Source organism: Sander lucioperca, chromosome 20, assembly GCF_008315115.2.
Source record: "Sander lucioperca isolate FBNREF2018 chromosome 20, SLUC_FBN_1.2, whole genome shotgun sequence".
Taxonomy (NCBI): domain Eukaryota; kingdom Metazoa; phylum Chordata; class Actinopteri; order Perciformes; family Percidae; genus Sander; species Sander lucioperca.
The window spans coordinates 9,160,843-9,181,931 of NC_050192.1; the positions used below are offsets into that span (position 1 = coordinate 9,160,843).

Consider the following 21,089-nt stretch of genomic DNA (forward strand, 5'->3'; position numbering starts at 1 on the left):
ATTCTGGAGTTGCAAAAGGGATCGGTGACTCCTCCTGCCACTGTAACCTTAGTTTAAACCGTTGGCAATTAGCACACAACAGGCGATTACACTGTGTAATCTGTGCCAAAGGCTAGCATCTGCTCTCTGTTTTGTTTCTGTTGAGTTAGATATATCAGGAGACGTGCAAGTTAAATTATTTGTGCAAAGAGCAGGTGTAGTGAACATATACTGATATGCACATGCAATCAAAAATATACACACTGATAAGAGGAGACTGCCCCATGATGTTCTTTGTCAGGTCATGTTACTGCAGACAATGTGCACCTTAAGAAGTGACGATAACGCTAAGGTCACACCCCCGCACCCCTCAGGGGAGGCTACTACTTACAAGAACACTTGATGTGTGAGAGATGGAGAAAGGCATGTAGGCAGGGGAAGGTTTGAGAAACAAATAAATGATTTATGCTATTACTTATGTGGCTTGTTGTGATGGGTGTTGTGTACTGCCAAAACAGAGTGTTTGACATCTATATCTATCTTCTGGAAGATGCTTGTTAACATATAGCAATCCAATCTCTGCCAGGTGTAACTGCAGTTCATGTCTATATTTGTAAAAACCTAATGACTCATTCAATATACCATCCACTCACTGAAAAAAGTTATGGTGCTTTTCCCTCACATTCACAGCAGCACCAACACTGTTCTGTCAATGGAGTCGTAAAAAATGTCCTTTTTCTTCTCAAATGAAAGTTAATATGGGTTGTGAAGTATCACATTTAATAATCTGAAATGTTTATATTTGACAGTGCCACCTTCAAACCCACTCTTACATAAACATGAGATCAAATCAGAATGCAGACTAGATGTACAAAAATGCAGAATTAAACACAAACATCAAATCAAATTGATTGATTGTTTAGAGTAGCTGGATACAGCTTGTATTCTAATAACAAGTGTAAATAGGGCCAAAGGCAATATATTACACTGAGCAGGCACACAGTTGTCACAGCTTTTAAGTGTTTAAACTCAGCAGGGAGAGGTGCCCAGTAGTAGTGTCCCAGTTATCAGAGGTGACAGAGAACAGACGCATGCGCATACACACATAAGTGCTCCAGTTGGTATTTCAAACGATTTACTATGATACAAATCCATCCAATATGTATACATGTTTGAGAAGGCCTACTTTGTGCATTAAACTGTAGATGTGTTATTTCAAGTAATTGCAGTATATGCAATTGCTTTTTAGCTTCATGTCCAATATTTTAATTGAAGAGGAAACTGAAATGAACACTTTTTAAGCACATATTATTGTGATTTACAATATATTCTTTTAAATATGTACATGTGTCAAAGCCAAGGTGGCATCAGTATTGGTTATACTGGTTTTGTAGAGGCTTGCATTGCATATTGAATAAATGGCTTCACATAGAAGAAACAGAAAATATAAAATCCCACAGAGGATGCCCACATCCCGAGTTAAAATAATTTCTGTATGTTATGATCGGCATAAAATCAGGCAGCTTTTATCCTTTGTAGAAACATACAAACACGTGCACTCAGATTAGACTTTTGGCCAATGCTAAAGGCTGATATACAGTACACAAAAAGACACATATGCTCTGTGTTCACTGAAAGTACACACAGGTTCATGCAGGGCTGAGCGAAAGAGGCTGAGGCAGACACAGCACTGTCTGAAGTTACACTACAACTGTGGTTACACATACAAGACCATCACATTCTCTTTCTAACATAACAACAACAATGCTAGAGCTGTCCAGTGATGAGATTCATATCTGTCAACTGTAGAGGCGACAGGCCCTACAAAGCTCTTATCTCTATCAAAATAATACAAATCTCTGAAGCCACTAAAGGCCTTAGTACATACTCAGAAACAACAGGTTCAAACAGAGGACATATCAGGATGAATTTACTATATTTGTGCAGAGCGCTGAGCTTCCAGCATATCTATAGCAAAACTACACAGCTAGTGTACCAGAGAACATGACTTTATGCTCTCAGTAGTCAGTCCCTATATCACCCCCTTGACCTATTTACAATGCTGGGGAAATGTTTAATTGATTCAGGTATTGCAGAAATCCCTGCAACATTAACCAAAAAATTAATTACGTTAACTAGCCAGGCATCCAGGGCCAAAGGAATATCAAACTCAGTGAGTAATAGCAATAAATGGATGTATCGCCAGAGAGGATATTTCCTTCCCTGTTTTCTCAGTGCAACACAGCATGCAAGACGTTGAATAATGGGAACTTTTAATGGAAAAGATCATTAAGGAGTGTCAAATAACACTGAAGAGTTTTTTTTAAGGTAATAGGCTAAATGGCAAAGTTGAATTTCTTTGAAGTTCTTCCGCCACAGTATGTACACGATATCATTTGTTAAATGGCTGCCACAGAGTGTGAGGCTTTTCTGATTGCAAAGCAAGGGCAGGAAATTTGCAATTTGCATTAATTACGAAATGGTCAGAACTAAAACACAGAAGAGAGAGCTGCATTGTAATTCTTCACTACCATTGTGGAACGGGGCACTGCATTCACTGGACCAGAAATTGGGCAAAGTAATTAAATGGGTAAAATAATAATGTGTTCATATTATGTTTTGTACATTCCCTTCTAACATATTCTTATTACTATGATTAATGGACAATATTGGAGTAAGCAGTGCATGTGTCTGCTCATCATAAGCATGCAAGTTGTTTCTGCCTATAATATAAAATGATGAAATTCAATCTGGTATAGTCATTACAGCACTACTGTCACTGTAATGAGATTTTGCTATCCAATTATTACAATCATATTAGATCATGAATAACATGTCTCTCCTCCCACTCCTCTTATGGAGTTCACGGCACCACTTGATCTGTGTTGTAATGCAGCCAGTGTTAATGAACATATCATATCAGGCTCCAGCCGCTCACTCACCTCACTGTTGTCCCTCCACTCGTGCTCCATTTGAAACTTTTCTGCTTCTGTTGCCAGCCTCTAAGAGAAGACAGAGGAAGGAGGAGAGTGTAGAAGGAGAGAGAAATACAGTATGTTAGATAATGTTTAATGTGTTTTTTGGCCCGAAGGCTACATTACTGTCAACATAACTTTGACATTTAACCCTATGGCAGCTCAAGGAGGGTACTGCTAACGCAGGAACAGTGCATGTTCAAGGGAAAATACCTAATTTCCTCTCAGCACCTGCAGGTATGAATTAGGACTAGCTGTGTGACACAATGTTGTGCTAAAATTAGACACCCACCTAATCCATTTTTTTTCCCCAGATTTGGTCGTAATGACTGGGTTAATGGGTTTATAATGGGCCCAGCTTTTAATCTGTACCTGGTCCAGAAATGCACTGTACTACTAATTTCCCCTGGGAAATATCAAATCCTGCTCTTCCTGCTTAAGTGTACGGCACTATGGGTTTCAAGTCACACAGAAAGAGCAGAGAGTTGATGGGGGCAAAGCAGTTAATTAATTTATGAAATGAGAGGAGGAGGAGGAGAAGGAGGGTTGAAACAATGAGTTATTATATTAATTTTGTGGTGAAATTAAATAAGACAGTCGCAAGAATCAGAGAGGCAGAGCAAAGTCTGATTGTGAATCGAAGACTGGGATATTAGTCACAGTGTTTGGGCACCACATCAGAACTGAAACATGACACCAACTGTGCATTTGTCTTTGTTTGCAATTTTGGAATCACTCATCAAAAAGCACTACAAATCTTAAACCACTTGGCTGATATCATTGTACCCTCACAATAAGACAAAATATGCATAATTCATGTGATTAACAGCCTGGTGGTTGAGAAAACACAAAAGGAAAAAAACATCAATCATCTAAAGTGACTCCAAACATTTAGTTGTCCATAAAATGGACATTTCCAAAGCAAGAGTGCCAACATTTTGCATCTTGTTCCTGTACTGCTCCTTCATTCCCCCTCAAAGATAGCCCCCTTCCCCTTAATGCATAATCAATTGGCACCGAGGCAACATTTTGATAATGAAAACTCCCTCCTGTAGATCTGGCTTCAGTTTACTCGTTGTGCCTGTACACCATGCCGCCCGATAATCCATGTCAGGGGCTGACACTCTTGTGGTCTGAAACACGGTTACCTCGACAGCCACTCAGTTGTGTCAAATTAGGGGGGAAATGTAGCAGCAACTGTCATAGACAGTAGGCCTCGCAGCTAGCAAAGGAGCAAAGCTGAAATAGAGATATGTGTGTGTCCGTGTGGTTAAGGAAGGAAAGAAAAGCGTGACTGCATTTTAAATGCTAAACATCTTTGTTGCAAGAATGCATATATCACTTAAGGGAAAAAGTAATTGGGCTACATTTAAATGTCACTTGTGCATTCTCCCAGTTGGTCATCCCCTTTCTATTACAACATTAGCTTTTTATTTTCATGACTCTCCATACATCCACACACAAGCGTTTTTTTTTTAGCAATATGGCTCTTAACAGTTGAGTTATTGTAGTCTTTTTATTGCACATGTACAAACGCAGTGCCTTTGCAGACAGTTGCCAGTGGCTCCAAAGCTGCATTGACTAATTGGGAATATACTGCCGGTTTCCAGTCATTTTTGGTGGAAAGACAGATTGGGGTGTGTGTTTCAATCAATCTCACAAACTACTAACCAGATGCTGTGGTCACAAATGCATTGATGGTGATTTACTCTGGAAGCACTTCTACTGTATTCAAGCTCAAAGCATCATCACAAAAATGAAATGCTATAATTGGCCAATAGGTTTGTGTGTATTTCTGAAGTCCAAACAACCCCCCCCCCAAAAAAAAATAAAAATAAAAATAAAAACTCTTCGGAGCTACACGATTCACGTGGATGACATTTTTCCCATTCAAAACAGCGATTTTCGCCGAAAAACAACTGGTTTGCAGGTATGATTAATGAGAATCTCCGCAGCAGACCAACAGGTCAAAGAGTCAAAGGTCAACAGCTGTTGCAGTTTCTTCCTCTTCTTTGATGTTAAAGTCACAGTCCTGCAGCATGGTCTTGCCACACCTTTAAGTGGTGTCAGATTTGCAGCATTTCACAAGTTTCACATCTTGAAGTGCCACATGAACGCATGTAAGATGATAAGTCAGAGAAAATGGGGTGCAACACGAATCCACAAAGTTGTAATGCCAAATTCTAAATTCAGAAAAACTACAGCCTATTAATAGAAAGTGCTGTAAGTAATGAGAATAAATAAGCCAACAAATATATGGACTTGCTAATGAGCTGGCATAACGTTTTATCATATCAGCAAGCTGCTATAGAATGACTAATGAGAGCATATTGCAGAGTTACAGAACAGATAATGAAGATGATCTACACAGTATGCCTGGTTCATGCTGTGATGCATGAGAATAAAGAGTCAGCCTGTGGTTTCAGTTCCTGTTTGGAGAACTTGGACACATTTAACTCTGGTGCCATGTTTGTTTTATGTTGGGTGAGGAAAAACGCTTATGTTTCCTTATTGTCAAATGCACTTCAAATGTGCAGTCATTGAGGTACCTGTAATTGAATATGAGGTATAAGTATAAGATAAGTATTAGAAAGAGACAGAAAGAAACAACAGAGAAAACTGGGCTGTATTACAAACAATGAGCTTGTAGGAAAACATGTTTAACAAGCTGCAAGTGACCACTTCAAACAGATGCCCCATAAATCCACTCTATGCACACACTTGCATAGAATGAGTGTGTGTATGTGTGTGTTTGGCTTCTGTTTGGAGAAAATGAATCACGTCCACTGTAATGCCTTAAATCTCCTACTGACGTCACTACGTGGAGATCCAAATGGATTTATTTTTGCTACAAAAACTGTGTTTTCTGAAGAGCTTTTCACATCAAGCGCCCTATTTTAACGATCTAAGCGCACGGCGGAAATGCGTTTAGGGCGTGTCCAAATCCACTTTTTCTAGTTTGACGGCGGAAAAAAGGGTCCGTACGCCGGGTGCATGGTTCAAAAGGGTTGTACTTAGTGTCTTCATTAATTCATAGGTGTGATTTGGGCGTAACATGCAATCAGTGATGGGAATAACGGCGTTATAAATAATGACGTTACTAACGGCGTTACTTTTTTACAGTAACGAGTAATCTAATTGATTACTCTTCCCATCTTAATAACGCCGTTACCGCTACTGCCAAAAAATGCGGCGCGTTACTATATTTAAAGCTGTTTTTTTTCATCAGACCAACTCTCTTGAGTCTGAGCCAAGAGGCAAAGACTTTTTTTACTGTTGTTCCTTGGTTAGTGGGCAGTGCACGACACAAGCGCATAAATGCTGACAATTGGCTGAGGTTGAGTAAAATGTCATGTTAAGCCAATCAGGGGTAGAGTTGGGCAGGTGTTCAAAAGCATGCATAGTCGGACACACAAGAACAACACAAGCGAGTCAGTTAACGAGAGAGAGGCAGGTATGGCATTATGAAATCAGGGAGAGGGTTAACTTTTCCTGGTACAGATTTTCCACCGTGGTCAGAAAACACAGGGGAGACACTTTGTTTCTCTTACTATATGACTCTAGAGTCGGTACTCGCTCCGAAGCTAATCGCCGTCACTCTCTCACTTCTCCCTCGCTCTATCACCTACTCTCCACACACACACACATGCCGGCTCGACGCACACACCAGCGCACAAGTATAAACATCAGGCCACTTACATTATTTGCATTACAAAGATTGTATATATTTGTTATTTATTTTTGGTATAGTGCTTAACAAGCATAATTTAATTTTGCCCAGTTGTGGCCTGTTGAGGTGTTGTGTTATTTGTATCGATCCACTATATAAAACATAATATCTACATACATGGCATTTGGAGGCTAGTCTCACTTTGTCCCACAGCAACATTAAAATAGTTTAGATTTGTGTACATTGTTTCTGTTAATAATGTATTGTAGTAAGTGTCCATTCCATTATAATATTCAGATTTATCATAAATAATTAAACATGCACATGTATTTTAAGTTCCGTTAAAGAGGTGTGGAGGTGGGGTCACATTTGAGCATTTAAAAATTTACTTGAAAGTAACGCAATAGTTACTTTCTGAAGTAACTAGTTACTTTCATAATTTGTAACTGAGTAACTAATTTAGTTACTTTTTGGAAGAAGTAACTAGTAACTGTAACTAATTACTTTTTAAAAGTAACTTGCCCAACACTGCATGCAATACACCTGTCACCTCCCATTCCCTTTAAAAGCCAGGCACATTTGTACCTTGGCGCATTGCTATTATGATGGAGGATTTGCACCGTAATATTTTTATTTGTAATCTTTTGCATGTTTGTGTGCTTCTGTGCTTCCCTGTGTGTGTAACAAGCATAGTGTGCACGCGCTGTGCATAAGCCTAGGCACATTTTACTAATTTGCTGTTAAAATAACAATGAAATGCTGCGCTATTGACTTTAGACCAGGTTTTTGTTAGTCAGTGGCGCGATCACTTCCCGCTGCCTCAAGATAGCAATACGCCAAGAATTCCCCTGAACACACCTCCCTATAAGACCAGCACGCCCATGGGTGCAAAGATGGATGCAGGTGCATTTGCTATTTAAACGACGTGGGTGCTGGACGGGAAATTGCAAGATAGGGCCCCAAATGTGTAAATATAAACTACATTATTTTATGTATAAAATCGAGCCAAGAAGTACTAGTAAATACACATATGAGTAGTTTTATCAATGCAGAATGGTACATTTAAGTGATAGACATTTGTCCAACAGCCTTCTCATGAGAAGATTAAAAGAATGTAACAAACAATTAGTGATCCTTGTGTCTATTTGTTTATAATACAAACACATGAACCCAGTGGAGACACAAAGGTACCCTAATCTCTCTAGCTCTGTTCTCAGCACCAACAAACTGCTTTTGAACACAGTTTTTTGGATTTGTAATGTAACATTTCTCACTGTGTTGTTCTCACTACCTTTGTTGATGATCATTGGGAGAGAGTAACTAGCCTTCCAGTGATCAATCACAGCTCTCACTGAAGTTATAATGTGGGACAGATTTGTCAAATATAGATGAGTCTTTATGTCTAAATGCCCGAGGAGCGTTTGAAGGAATGGAGAGAGGGAGGGCTCAAAGAAATGAGACATAATATTAACTGGCTTTCTCACACACACATACATATACAATACACAAATCCACCTCAGCTGTGAAAAAGCATCCTTTATGTTTGCGATCTAAGAGCACTGGGTAATTGGTTCAAAACACTGTGCTCTGCAACTCGTCTTATTTTGCATTTTGTAAGCAAGAGATGTACTGTGTAAACACACACTCTTGCTTTTCTGACACACGTTCCTGGCAGTCTGATTAGAGCATCTAGTCCTGCCATGACACAACACACACACTCACAAACACAGACAAACACACACACACACACACACACACACACACACACACACACACACCTGCCATCTCACTGATGTGCAGGGAGGCACAGGAGAGCTGAGGAAACATGAGCATCTGCTGTTGTGACTGGCAGCACTTTAGTCAGATCTATCCTGCTCAGCCTGTAGGGAGCCAGGAGGAGAGTGGTGAGAAAGAACAGGGGGGAGAGAAAGTGATACATTAGCACTTTCAGCCACAGGCAGACTAACACAAGTAAGAAAACAACTGTACAGTACAGTAAGCATATGCAAGTTGATGAGTTAACCCTACTTACTACAACCCTGGTCTTTTAAACAGGAAATAACCCTCACCAACTTCGCAGGAAGGAACTTGTTAGAGACTGGCGCTAGTCTCGCTATCCACTGCTGCTTGCTGGTTTGACAGCTACACTTCCAGTTGAGCACGCTATCTGTGTGCCAGCTGGCTGCAAACAATGTCCAATTACAGCTTTACCCGGCTGCAATGTTGACATGGCAGTTCTGCACACACACACACACACACACACACACACACACACACACACACACACACCTATAACGACACACAGATTTAGTGTATGTCAACATGTCTTGAAGTACATAAGTACATAATCAGAAGATTGTTTGATGCCTCCTTTAGCTCCAATTTAACTGTGAGACAGTGTTTTGGTAAGTGTTTTGAGTGTATTTATTGTCAGCAATTATTTCACACTCCAATTTGTTTCAGTTTCAGGGCTCATCTCACTGAGCTGTTGATATATCAAGCCGCCAAAGAAAAAAGATATATTTCTGAATTCTAAAGACAAAAAAGTCAACAAAACAATGTCAACTATCATTTTCCATGTCACATGGAGACACATTATTCTACGTATTCTGTAGCACAGCTGCTACTGTGTATGCCTGAATGGGACTGAATATGACACAGAGAGAGAGAGAGAGAGAGAGAGAGAGAGAGAGAGAGAGAGAGAGAGAGAGCAATAATAAGTGAGACGCATCAAATGTACACTCCCTCTCTGTATGCATATACTGTACGTCTGATACAGTATTTCATGTAAGAACACCGAGCTGACAAACACAAAGCTGGAGCCGCAGCGACACACAGAGTGTGCGACAGCTGGGCTGACAAAAGCAGCCAGCCCACAATATATACACACATACACCCACTCCAGGAAGTGGTGAATAATGAGTCACTGGTGGCCAAAATCCATCTCACTGATTCAACATTTTTTGCAAAATTATAAATATATTAATAGTTTTGGAGACAGAGACTATGTTTGCACAACATTACAACACACCGAAAAAAAGATTTTTTTTTAAATTCCTACTTTTTTGTGATTTTTTGTGTGTGTACATTGTTGGCTAAGGTTGCCATTTTTATGTTTCATACTACTCTGCATGCAAATGTAGAGCAGTAGAGCAGCCACTTTAGCTCAAAAGCACGACAACCTGAGGCTTACAGCAGATATAGGAGCTATGTTTGAGGATCTATGATTGACACATAGAGGGGTTAGCCATTTTGTCAGCCATAGCAGATCGTAATTTAAATGTGACGGCACCACTCCTAGCAAGACAGCATGTAAGTGCTCAGTATGATTACAAAAGATAAGATAAATCCCCCAGGGGAAAGTCACATGTTACAATAGCTCAAGGATTGGCTAACAGAAAAAGAAGGATTTGAAAAAAAAAAAAAAAAAAATGAAATAAGAAATTGGGGAGATGACATTAATACATCTATATAAATATATACATCACAATATATATTCACAATTCACTGTATAAGTGAATTGTACAAATATTTGTGCAAAAGAAATCCTGTAATGCAACTCTGACAATTATGATGAATATATAAATAATCAAACAATACAGTATTATTATTATGTAGTGATTTAAGTAATATAGTGCACTGTAAAATAAATGTATGGCCGATCTTTTAAATACATTTGAAAAACATTGAAAATTATCATAATTTGTAGTTTCTTTCTTTCTGTGTGTGTTCCATAAATACTTCCCAATACCATAATTGATTATGAGCTCCAATAGTAACATAGTGCCCTTCACTGTGCAATTTGTCTGTGACTGAAGGAGGTAATATTTCAGTGACTCAAGACTACTACCAATATTAATCATACAGATCAATCTGCAACAAGCTAGTTACTCTGAGAGGCCCACTGTAGCCCGGGATACCATCAGCATAAATTACCTGGCAATAATAACCCCTAGGCGTTTGACTTGAGTAGATAATTTATGTTGTTTATTCTGCAATTTTGAAATGGAATTTGAATTTTGAATTCATTCAATCCGCACTTCGATGAAAGATATGCTTGGAAACGACATCATTGTGTGAAGTGACTAATTGCATAACAGGCTCTCTTCAGAATGCCATCGGAAATAGAACATTATGGAAAGTTATTATGGCATATGATGTTTGAGTAAGTGGATATGCACTCATAGGGAATTGGACACGGGAAACTGTTATCACTTTATTGTACGACTTAATAAAATAACGTGTGAGCCTCATGAGCCTCGTGTGTGTATGTGTGTTTGTGTGTGTGTGAGACTGTGTGCCTACTCTGTGATTAGGGCTTTAACAGCAGTGTCTAATGACTAACAGCATGTCATCCAGTGTCGCTTTAATAACGCACTTCCAGACACTGGAGCTCAGTGACTCCTCTGTAATTACGCACCACTACATAACACAACATTTAAAAGAGCTCAATTCAAAAGCTCAAGCTCTTGCTCTCATCCTTTTTGGACAATTTAATGAACATGAATACTACTAGAGCGCCAATTCTGTCTTTAAAGCATGCATGAATGAAAGTTTTCTCTCCTTCTTTTTTGTTTGCCCAGAGTGGAAAAGAGGGCGTAAGAGAAAGAAAGAAAGAAAGAGAGAGAAAGAAAGAGAAAGAAAGAGAGAGAGAGAGAGAGAGAGAGAGAGAGAGAGAGAGAGAGAGAGAGAGAGAGAGAGAGAGAGAGAGAAAATGAGAAGTGATTCTTTTTTAGGAGTAAGGAATCTGTTTATGATGCACATGTTGCTTAGCGACCAAGGTGTCATGGTTACCTGCTACATCCGTGGTCCATGCACTGTGGAATGCAATCCCATTGTAGCGCAGGCCATCTTTCTCCTCAGCAATTAAGGCTCAACTTAAACCTTCCTCCCTATGCCAATGCCAACAGCCCACTCACAATTAAGAGATACTATCCTATCGATGGAGACCCACGCTGAGAAAACCAACGCAAGAAGCCAAGGTTGGAAAACAACTGTTATTTTAGTTTCAAAAATGGCCACCAAGTGTGGCTCAGATTCTGATGGGCAGCCAAAGCCTTTTTGGATCTGCTGCCAAAGCGCTAATGCAATCCCAGGCCTGAAACAACCCACACCAATCAATATTCAAATAGCCCAGTCCTCAGCTGTCTGTTGTGGTCCTGCATTGTATCTTACCCTTATGCTCTCCCTTTCACTCTTGGGTGGTCACTTTGTTTTTCTTTTACTTTACTTAAGAAAAACGTCTCTTGAAACAAAGACCCGTACTCTCTTTTATTCCTTTTATTCTCTTTCTGTCTTTGATTTTAATCTGCAGGTCAGTCCGCTCTCTTCTGTCCAGGCAGTCTGCTTTCGTCAACAAACATCCCTCAAGGTGAGTAAAAAAGTATCAGAGGGAGTTCCTTGAAGGCACTCGCACAGAATAACCTTTCCCTTGTCCCTAACAAGTCAGCCCTCTTTTTCCAGTTTTAGGCTATCTTGAGACAAGCTATCGGATACTCCCCCTTTGCTTTTTAACGTCAAAAGCAACGATTGTAAGGATTTTACGTTTACAAGGACATACAAAAGGATGTGCCAATACTTATGCAGTCATTTTAAATTGAAACAACTGCAGTAACATTTCAGATGTAAAGCAAATTAAAAGTGAGTCAGTAGTAAACAACATGTATCAAGATCAGTGATGAAAGTAACACATAACAGCAGGACGCAGCAAAGATGGTTACGTTGCTAATAGGGCTGCACCCTAAAAGTTGAATATTTGCGTTAAAGTCAAATATTTTGGTTAAAATCATTTTGTTAACGTTACATCAAGTCATCCTGTCCGCTCGGCGAAGATGTCAGTGATGGGTACAGGCGGGTGCAAAACCGAAAACCCAGGGTGAGTCTGATTGAGACAGAGGCAGTTGCCCGGAGGAAGAGAGACCTTCCCCAGTCAGACTCCGAGATAATGTTATCTTCTGCCTTCTGCTTAGAAGTGGTGAATTTACAGGTCACAGCAATTTACTGGCTTTTGTTTCATATCTAGTGCTGGAAAAAAAATTACCTTAGCATATTGTGAGTGAAATGTTCTGAGTAAATTTAAGTTGGGCTTTTATCGTGAAGGGTAAAAATGGAAGTAGTGAAGCTGTATGTGCTGCCGTTAATATTGGAGTCTTGGTTCACGCTGATTCAGATTACCCTCAGCTACATTAGTTAGCACTCATTAGCCCGGAGGGCTAACTTTGCTTATTTATATCATTACGTGTTTGACCAGTTGAAACACAGGGTGGCTTTTAGGTAAGTAAAAACTTATATACAGTAAAAACTTATATACAGAGATAATTACTGATATAAACGTACTGACTGGCTATTGCAGAAAATGCAGACAATAAACAGAATCAAAAATAGGGCTTGATTTCATGACTATATTTTAGGATTATAAATTTAGTTAAGATCTAATTCAGGCTACGACAAACTACTTTTTGTATCAGTGTTTTCTGTAAGGTATTTGCTCATTATTCGCAGATTTATTACGCTGTGAAAAATATCTTAAAATAAGACACTAAATTTAGTGAGGTTTAAGATTATATTTAGATACAAATTATTTAGAGATTTAGAATTTAGTGATCAGCCTGATACTGACTCAATTCTTTTCCCAGAGCTAGAAAGGAGTGAAAATACCTCAATCTATTGGCAGAGCTTTCTCTCAAACATATTCCTCCTTTTTTATTATAAATGAATATATCTGGAGATCTCTGCCCGTGTCACCGTTGGAAGAGAAATGACCTATTCCATTGGGGGAGGTTAACCACAGGCCCCCTACAAATTGGATTGGTTAAGAGGAACGGTTCAATAATTGATGAGAACAGAGTCAGAGGAGTCGGAGGTGGCTTGGATATCAGTGAGATCTACTGTCAAAGCGGGTTAAAAAAAAGCCCAGGTCAATGTAATGAACAAATGGACTAAAGGTGTCTTTAGTGTATGTGCCATATATGTGAGTTGATTCACTATTAATCAACAGGCCACAGCTACATGTAAGCTCAGGATGGATGTAATGATGGAGGCAATTGGAGCGTAGTACAACGGAGGAGGATCTGAGTCGCAGACATACAAAGAGACAGATACTGAGTGGAGGAGGAAAGCAACGTAGGGCAGCAGTGTGGTGAGCACTTTGGTCAGTTTCTATGATTAAGTCAGTCAGTCATGAACATTTATTCACAGTGGAGATTAGAGATGCGTCATTCCTTTTCAAATCCCTTTTTGTGAGGGGAGACTTACTAACTGCTACTATTTGTAGCTTTTTCCTTTTACTTCCACATGTGGTCTGGCTGATCAGATCACATTCAGATCACAATGCATTCTGCGTGCATTTAGACATTGAATTAACATGCGTTTTTCCTTATACAAATAGGATATCCAGATACAAATTGCTTGTTAATGTCAGGTGTAAATGGGGTCTTTAGTGTAAGATAAAGGCACCAGCGCAAGTAGGTGTGAACCACTAATTTCTGAAATGAGAGGTGCCAATGCAATCCCATAAAAAACAAGCAAGCTGAAGCAAGATGAATACTGTATTAGAAGAAATAAAGTATCAAAAGAGCAATTTATGGTAGCTTACATGTATGGTACATGGTACAAACATGCTGGTTTATTTTTATGCCACACTCTAAAGCATTACAGCTATGGATAGAAAGGCCCAAAGAGGAAAGAGAAGTTGAAGATAGAGACAACAGACAAGACAGAGAGAAGGGATCACATTTTAAAGCGAAACATTTTCTTACTTTAAGAAGAATTTATCATCCATATTCAAACTCTGCCACACACACACACACACACACACACACACACACACACACACACACGCACGAAAAGGGAAGAAACAAGAAAAGACAGAAAGGGAGAAAAGAGGAACTTGGGTCAAGGCAAAAATAGGAAAATGGGAATCAGGAGTGACAGAGAGTCAGGGTGAAGTTATGGGAAGGGAAGTTAAGAGGGAGTTACTGTATGAGCAATGAGGATGTAAGGACAGGTTTGGTGGAAGGAATGAAAGAAAAAAGACAGAACAGGATACATTAAATACTATGTGACAAGAATGGAGAAGGAGAGTGATGAATTTAGGGATGTGAACAAAGGCTCAGAAAGGTTGAAAAGTTAGGAAAGGTGATTGCACTTGCATGTGTGAGCATAGAGATCCCCAGCTTGGCTACAAGTGGAGCCTGGGTGTCTGTAAGGTTCAGGGACTAATCTCCAGAGTTTTTTCAGGAGTGAAATTAAGCTACGACAGCAGCCGCCTTAAGAATATGACTCATCTTCTAATGTATTAAAGAGATCTGGGAGACCACACACACACACACACACACACACACACACACACACACACACACACACACACACACACACACACCTCTAAAAAACTAAAATAATCCCCTAAGACTTTCAGGGTTTTTTGTCTGAGGTGGGTAAAAAGTGTTGCTGTTGTCTCTGCAGTGCGTTGGTTTCTTTCCTGTTGGAAAATCCAGTTTCACTTGACATCCTTTTAAGGACAACGCACACTGAATGCAGAATATGGTGGCGCAACATGAAAGAGTCAAATTCTTTGATCGCCCATGAGTGGCTTGGAAACAAAATTATTTCCCCAGTTGGATCACCAACGCTTTTGAAACATTAACTTGAAATGGTTGAAACAGACGGGTGATGAGTGATGTGCCAAACACTGTATAAGAGAGAGAAAGCTATACATTTGCAGCCTTTTATACCGTTACATAAAAAATTGAAAAAGGAAGGAAGACAGCGGATGTTATAAGAATTATCAATAAAACTGTACCATACCCCATACTCATTATGTAGAACTAAACAGCAAAAAATGTTCTTTAAGTATTGGTATGCTACCAGTGCACACTCAAACTCAACGAACACATATACATGGCGTATAGAAATCAACGTTTCTTGGACATCTTTGATGGACTGGAGTCAAAACTTACAGTAAGCAGAGCGTAATGTGTACATTGATATATAAACACTCCACTTGGGCTTTGTGAAATAATTTACTGGAGGGAAGAAAATCAGCACCAATACCTCCAGCTATACTGACTGTGTACAGACACCAGCAGAGCAATACGTTTTAGCAAAAACAAACATAACTGGCATGAACGCACTGAAATTATTTTTTTAGACTTTTAGAGTGTAGTTGCGTGAAGTTGTTGCACGACATCGGTGCCTCCTAATTGAGGGTTATTCTGCACTTCTGCTGTTGTCTGCGTGTACGTGGAAATATTGTAGATTGTATAGTGGATAGTAGCAATACTGTTATAGCAGTAACAATTTGAAAAAAAGAAGCAGAAATGATGATTTGGTAATAAAAATACAGGAAAATAAACACAGAAATATAATAACAAATTGGTGTAATGCTAATCTCCTACAGCAGCAGGGTACACCTCTATTCCCCCCTGACATGACTCAGATGGCGCTTTTCCATTACATGGTACCAGCTCGACTCGCCTCGACTCTACTCGCCTTTTTTGGTTTTCCATTACGAAAAAAAGTACCTTTTTTTAGTACCTCCTCAGTCGAGGTTCCAAGCGAGCTGAGGCGAGCCGAAAAGGTGACGTGAAAGCGACAGACGGGGGTGTCCTGAACAAACCCGCTATTTTTAAACAGTTTAGCCAGCTGTTTTTTTTTGCTGCCTCCAGCTTAATTTGAAACAAAATGTGTCTTCTGGCAAGACACATCTTCGACGTTCTGTGTGTGTGTGTTGCATTAGGTCACAGTAGTTTACTGCGGCGCCGCTTGTTTACAGTTCTGCGGAGGCTCCGGCAGAGCTTTCACCGTAGCCTAACTACACACACACATGGCCGGCTCCACGCACACACCAGCGCACAAGTATAAACATCAGGCCACTTTTACATAGGCTACACAGGCTACGGCGAAAGCTCTGCGTGGAGCCTCCACAGAACTGTAAAACAAACTCAAGTGGCCTGATGTTTATACTTGTGCGCTGGTGTGTGCATCGATACGGCATAACGACCAGCCACGCTGAGGCGGTACTAAAATCTGCAATGGAAAACGGACGCACAGTGTGTCGAGTCGAGTCGAGCAGGTACCATGTAATGGAAAAACGCCAAGAGTTGGATGAAAGGGTTTGTAATGGGGGTGGCTGTACTAGATTATCTACATTGCATTGTAAATTATATTATTTTGTAGGGCACAGGTTAACACTTGTGGTGTTACTTTAAATATAAAAGTTTATTATATTATATATAATATTATAATTATTTAATTTCATTGAATATAGTATATTTTCACATTCCTGATTAGTCAAACTATATGTGTTGATAGTACACATACTGTGTTTTACTTCCTGTTTTGGCTCCAGACTTTTCCAGGGAAGTGAGCATTTTCCTCTCTCTGCATATGCGACCTTGTAATACTTTAAACAAATGCTAAGGGAAAGTATTGATCTATGTTTTGGAACTATATTTTTTCATTTTCATGCACATATCTGCTAAATATGGGAAGAGTTTGATGACACGTGTAGCACAGCTGCTGCATTGATGCTCGTGTGTACTTTTTCTAAAGTTACAGTTGCAATTGCTAACATGTTGCATTAAACAGCTGAAATACATTTTTGAGAAGTGTGATTCTTGTCTTGCACACAACCCAAGACAGAGTTAGAGTTAGTATAATAAAAACATGATCTGTGCCATACATTTCTTTGCTGTGATGTAAGATCTGACTCCCTCTAAGTAGCCACAGCTGCCAGCATTTGAGAGATTGCATGTCAAGGGAGCACCGGTGTCAAACGCAACAGCTGAATTGAGGTGACAGGATGGGCCGATGTCAGATTGACAGATTGCAAATCCAAGTGGGCTCCTGATTAAGTTAATGACAGCAGCCCTCATTCTAATGGAATTGTGTTTCTTGACAATTGCTGGCAAACACGCATACTGTACAACCACACACACACACACACACACACACACACACACACACACACACACACACACAAATAAACACTTGCAAAGCATAGCCAGAGGGGACAAGTTTCCCTATTGTAAAGAGAAATGCCACCAGTCAGTGAGGCAGTGTCTATCCTGCTTATTTCAAGCACAACACAGCCTGAACTGTACATCTGCAGGGGGTGGAAATACAGACAACTTCAGTGGGCTGTAAAATGCTTTGGCATGATGTCTTACAGTAGTCCATCCAAAATGTAAAAACACTTTGTTTGTGGTGGTGGGATTTTCCTAATTTTATAGATATACATATGTGATATAGTGAAGATTCAAAGGAAAAGAGAAAATATTTTTTAAGTGGGAATAACATGATAACCTGACCACAGCTCTACGACTCTGCTTCTGAGCAGGCTTCACACAGGTCTCAGAAAAGGAGAAGCAGAAATACTTGGCTATTCTATGAAAAGTGAAAAAGTAAGAGTTGATTTCCAGAAAGATACCCAGCTTGGCAATACTGGCCAATGTTTTCATCCAATATACTACTTGTCCAGTATTGCTACATTAAATGGAAAAGCATGATGCGTCCCAACTCAATATTAAAGTTGGAGTGCAGGACTTTTACAAATAAATAAAAGTCTGTTACATTTAAGCCCTTGCCAACTGAGTTCACACAATGCCGATTAAGCCTATCACTGCCAGAGGAAACTCTCTGTAGTTCACAGTGTGCACACCGGAGTTGTGGTGTATGTGGCGACATTCCTGCACTGGTGCACCGGAAGGATGTGTTTTATGTCAAACTAGCCAATGCTAAAGGGGGCAGGAAGGGGGGGAAAGACCATAGCGACGGAGCAGTGACGAAGCATCAGTTAGGAGTATAGCGGAAGCTATGGTGGAAAATCCTAAGAAACGTCCCAGAAAAGTTTCTGGAGTAGATGCTCCAGATAAAAAAGAAACTTGTTCATAGGAAGGAAAAGTAAAGTAAAAAAAGCAGGATAAACAGATATCAAAGCAGGAAATACACAGGTGGAATCAATAACATTAATGGTGGCTGCATTCCATTTATGGTAGCCAGGTGAAGGGCTCTGGTATAGTGCATGCCCACTCACTGACATTGCCTACTGGGACACTGCTGAATAGAGCCATTGTTACTGCTATTATTTACACCTGTGTTTTCATGCTTTGGAAAATGTAAAAAGGGCCTGCAGGCAATTACTGTATTTCTTAGGTGGCTGTGATAATGCCATGTTTCCGCTGCTTCCATGCCAAATGGGTTTACTTATTGTTGTTATTGAAATGTTTATTCCTACAGTGTTGAGCTGCATTTTATGATGGAGATCACAATGTCAATGCATTATTACATGTCTACAGTAGAGGGAGCAGGTTCAGGGAAACTGGGTCTAAAAAATGCCAGCAGGAGTAGCTCATCACAAAATAACTAGAATTCTGTGCAACAGTATCTGGACGTGGAAACTTTTTTAATGTACCACAGCGCATAGCAGTGCTGTATGAACAAGAAGAGAGTGTTGCCTGTTGAATTGTGTACTACAAGGCCAAGATCTTAATGGATGGGGAGGGTCTGTAATAGGCCTCTAGTCTTTTGTACGCTGCCTCATGGGAGGTGTGGCTTAGTGCACTCATGGACTTCCTACCACTCTCCCTCTACTCATCATCATTTCTCTCTCATACACATCAGGCCATTAAATGTCTTTCAGACAGAAAGCTATAACCTCTCACGCAATCTCTCTTTTACATGATCAATTCATGTTGTGTGTAATCAGCTCTTCCAAATGGAACAAGGGATGGAGTGAGAAAAGAGGAAGGAATGAAGGAAAGTGAGATGACAGGAAACCAAAGAACAAGGATACTGAAGGTGGTAAGTCAAAGGGAGGGATTCATTACCGGACAGATTAAAACTTGTGCAGAGAAATATTAGATTAGTGTAGGTGGGGTCAAAAACATTACAGATGCTGCAGTCGTCCTTTGCCTGCTTCCTTTTCAATTCATGATTCAGCTAAGTGGACATAGCAACTATTTATGGTCTCTTACATAAAATGATGGCCATAATGCTGGCTCAACTCCACTTCATTATACAGAACACCATTTACGGTACGGTAGCTACCACACCACCACAGAACATCTCTTCAATGCTAATACCGTGACAAGTAAACATACGTTTTTAGAGGAACAAAGAACATCAGCATATGGTGTGAAACTTTTTTTTAAAAATCATCCCTGCCTCCCTTGCTGTTGTCACACTTCTAGCAAAACAACTGCCGTTAACTCACACAGGTGAAAAACACAGCAGATGGTGTTGATAAAATGTAAGAACAGAGCCTGTAGTTTAATATCTCAATTCACCGAGCAGTTGTGTTTGCCTCCCAAGGTGCGACACAACTACACCAAAAAGTAATTGTCCCTCATCCCCTGGCAATTATTGTTATGTAAGAAAAACAAAAAACTTGAATGGATTGATGGAGTAATCAATGAGAATGTAACTATGGCAACAGGCTGTCAGGCTTTAATTGAATATGTATGGCTCTTGGAGCCAGATTGATCGAGACCGGGAGTGCCAAGAAGATCCTAATTTAGTTAACCAAATACTGTTACTCCACTAAGGTGGAGTGAAAGGTTGTTTGGATCACTTTAGCTGTTGTCCTTTGTAACTACATGCAAACAACCAGTGTTGGGGAGTAACGGAATACATGTACTGGCGTTAGTATTCAGAATACAAATTATGAGTAACTGTATTCCGTTACAGTTACAATTTAAATAGTTGGTATTTAGAATACAGTTACATTGTTGAAATCAGTGAATTACAGGATGATACTTCTCTGTTTCACGAGTTTATTCACTCTTTGAATAAATTAAGGCAACTCCATGCATTTCCCAGAAGCCCTAATATGAAAACAAAAAAATGAGCTATTTATTTGCATGATAAGTCACAGGAGTCGGAACCGGCACAACAGAGCCAGGGCAGGAATGCTTTTCTATTTTGGAAATTCAAACAGCATTTCACATTAAAGAAAGAGAAGGGAGAACGAAATATAACTGTGCAGTGCAACCTCTGCTTGCCAGCAACCAACCTCCTTTCAGCGTCCAAATTCCTCCACCTCCAACCTAAAGAAGCATCTTAAAGTAAGATTTTTTTTTTTTTAATTAGCCAAGGGTAGTCGTCTGCTGTAGTTTTACTGGTCACGTTGCTATTTTATAGTTGACATGCGACTTTACATTTTCCTACGTGCTGATTTACTATCCCCAGAGCCGCTGAAAGACTGACTAGCCCCGTTTGACATGCTAGCTAATGTTAGCTAAAATTAGCTCGTGGTAGCTTAGGTTAGATTTTTGTAGTATGCAGTTCGGGACTACAAATACAAAAATCTATCTGCTTGTCTAGGTACACATTCAGCCAGTTGAAACAGAAGAACACACCAGAATAGGCCTGTTTAGTAAGCAGGATTTGATAGCCGCATTCCTACACTTATAAAATGCAATTCAATGTGGAAGTAATCAGAATTCAGAATCTGGTCGAATCTGGTC

General features: G+C 39.8%; 1 protein-coding gene across 6 annotated transcripts in view; it reads right to left on the reverse strand.

Moving 5' to 3' along the window:
• The window catches only part of cacna2d1a (calcium channel, voltage-dependent, alpha 2/delta subunit 1a), a 94,797-nt gene that overhangs the window by 50,548 nt on the left and 23,160 nt on the right, over positions 1-21,089 (reverse strand). For all 6 annotated transcript variants that reach the window (XM_035995994.1, XM_035995993.1, XM_035995992.1 and 3 more), the window contains exon 4: positions 2,922-2,981. In XM_035995994.1, the coding sequence (XP_035851887.1) occupies positions 2,922-2,981 (60 nt within the window). The remainder of the gene's footprint in view (positions 1-2,921; positions 2,982-21,089) is intronic.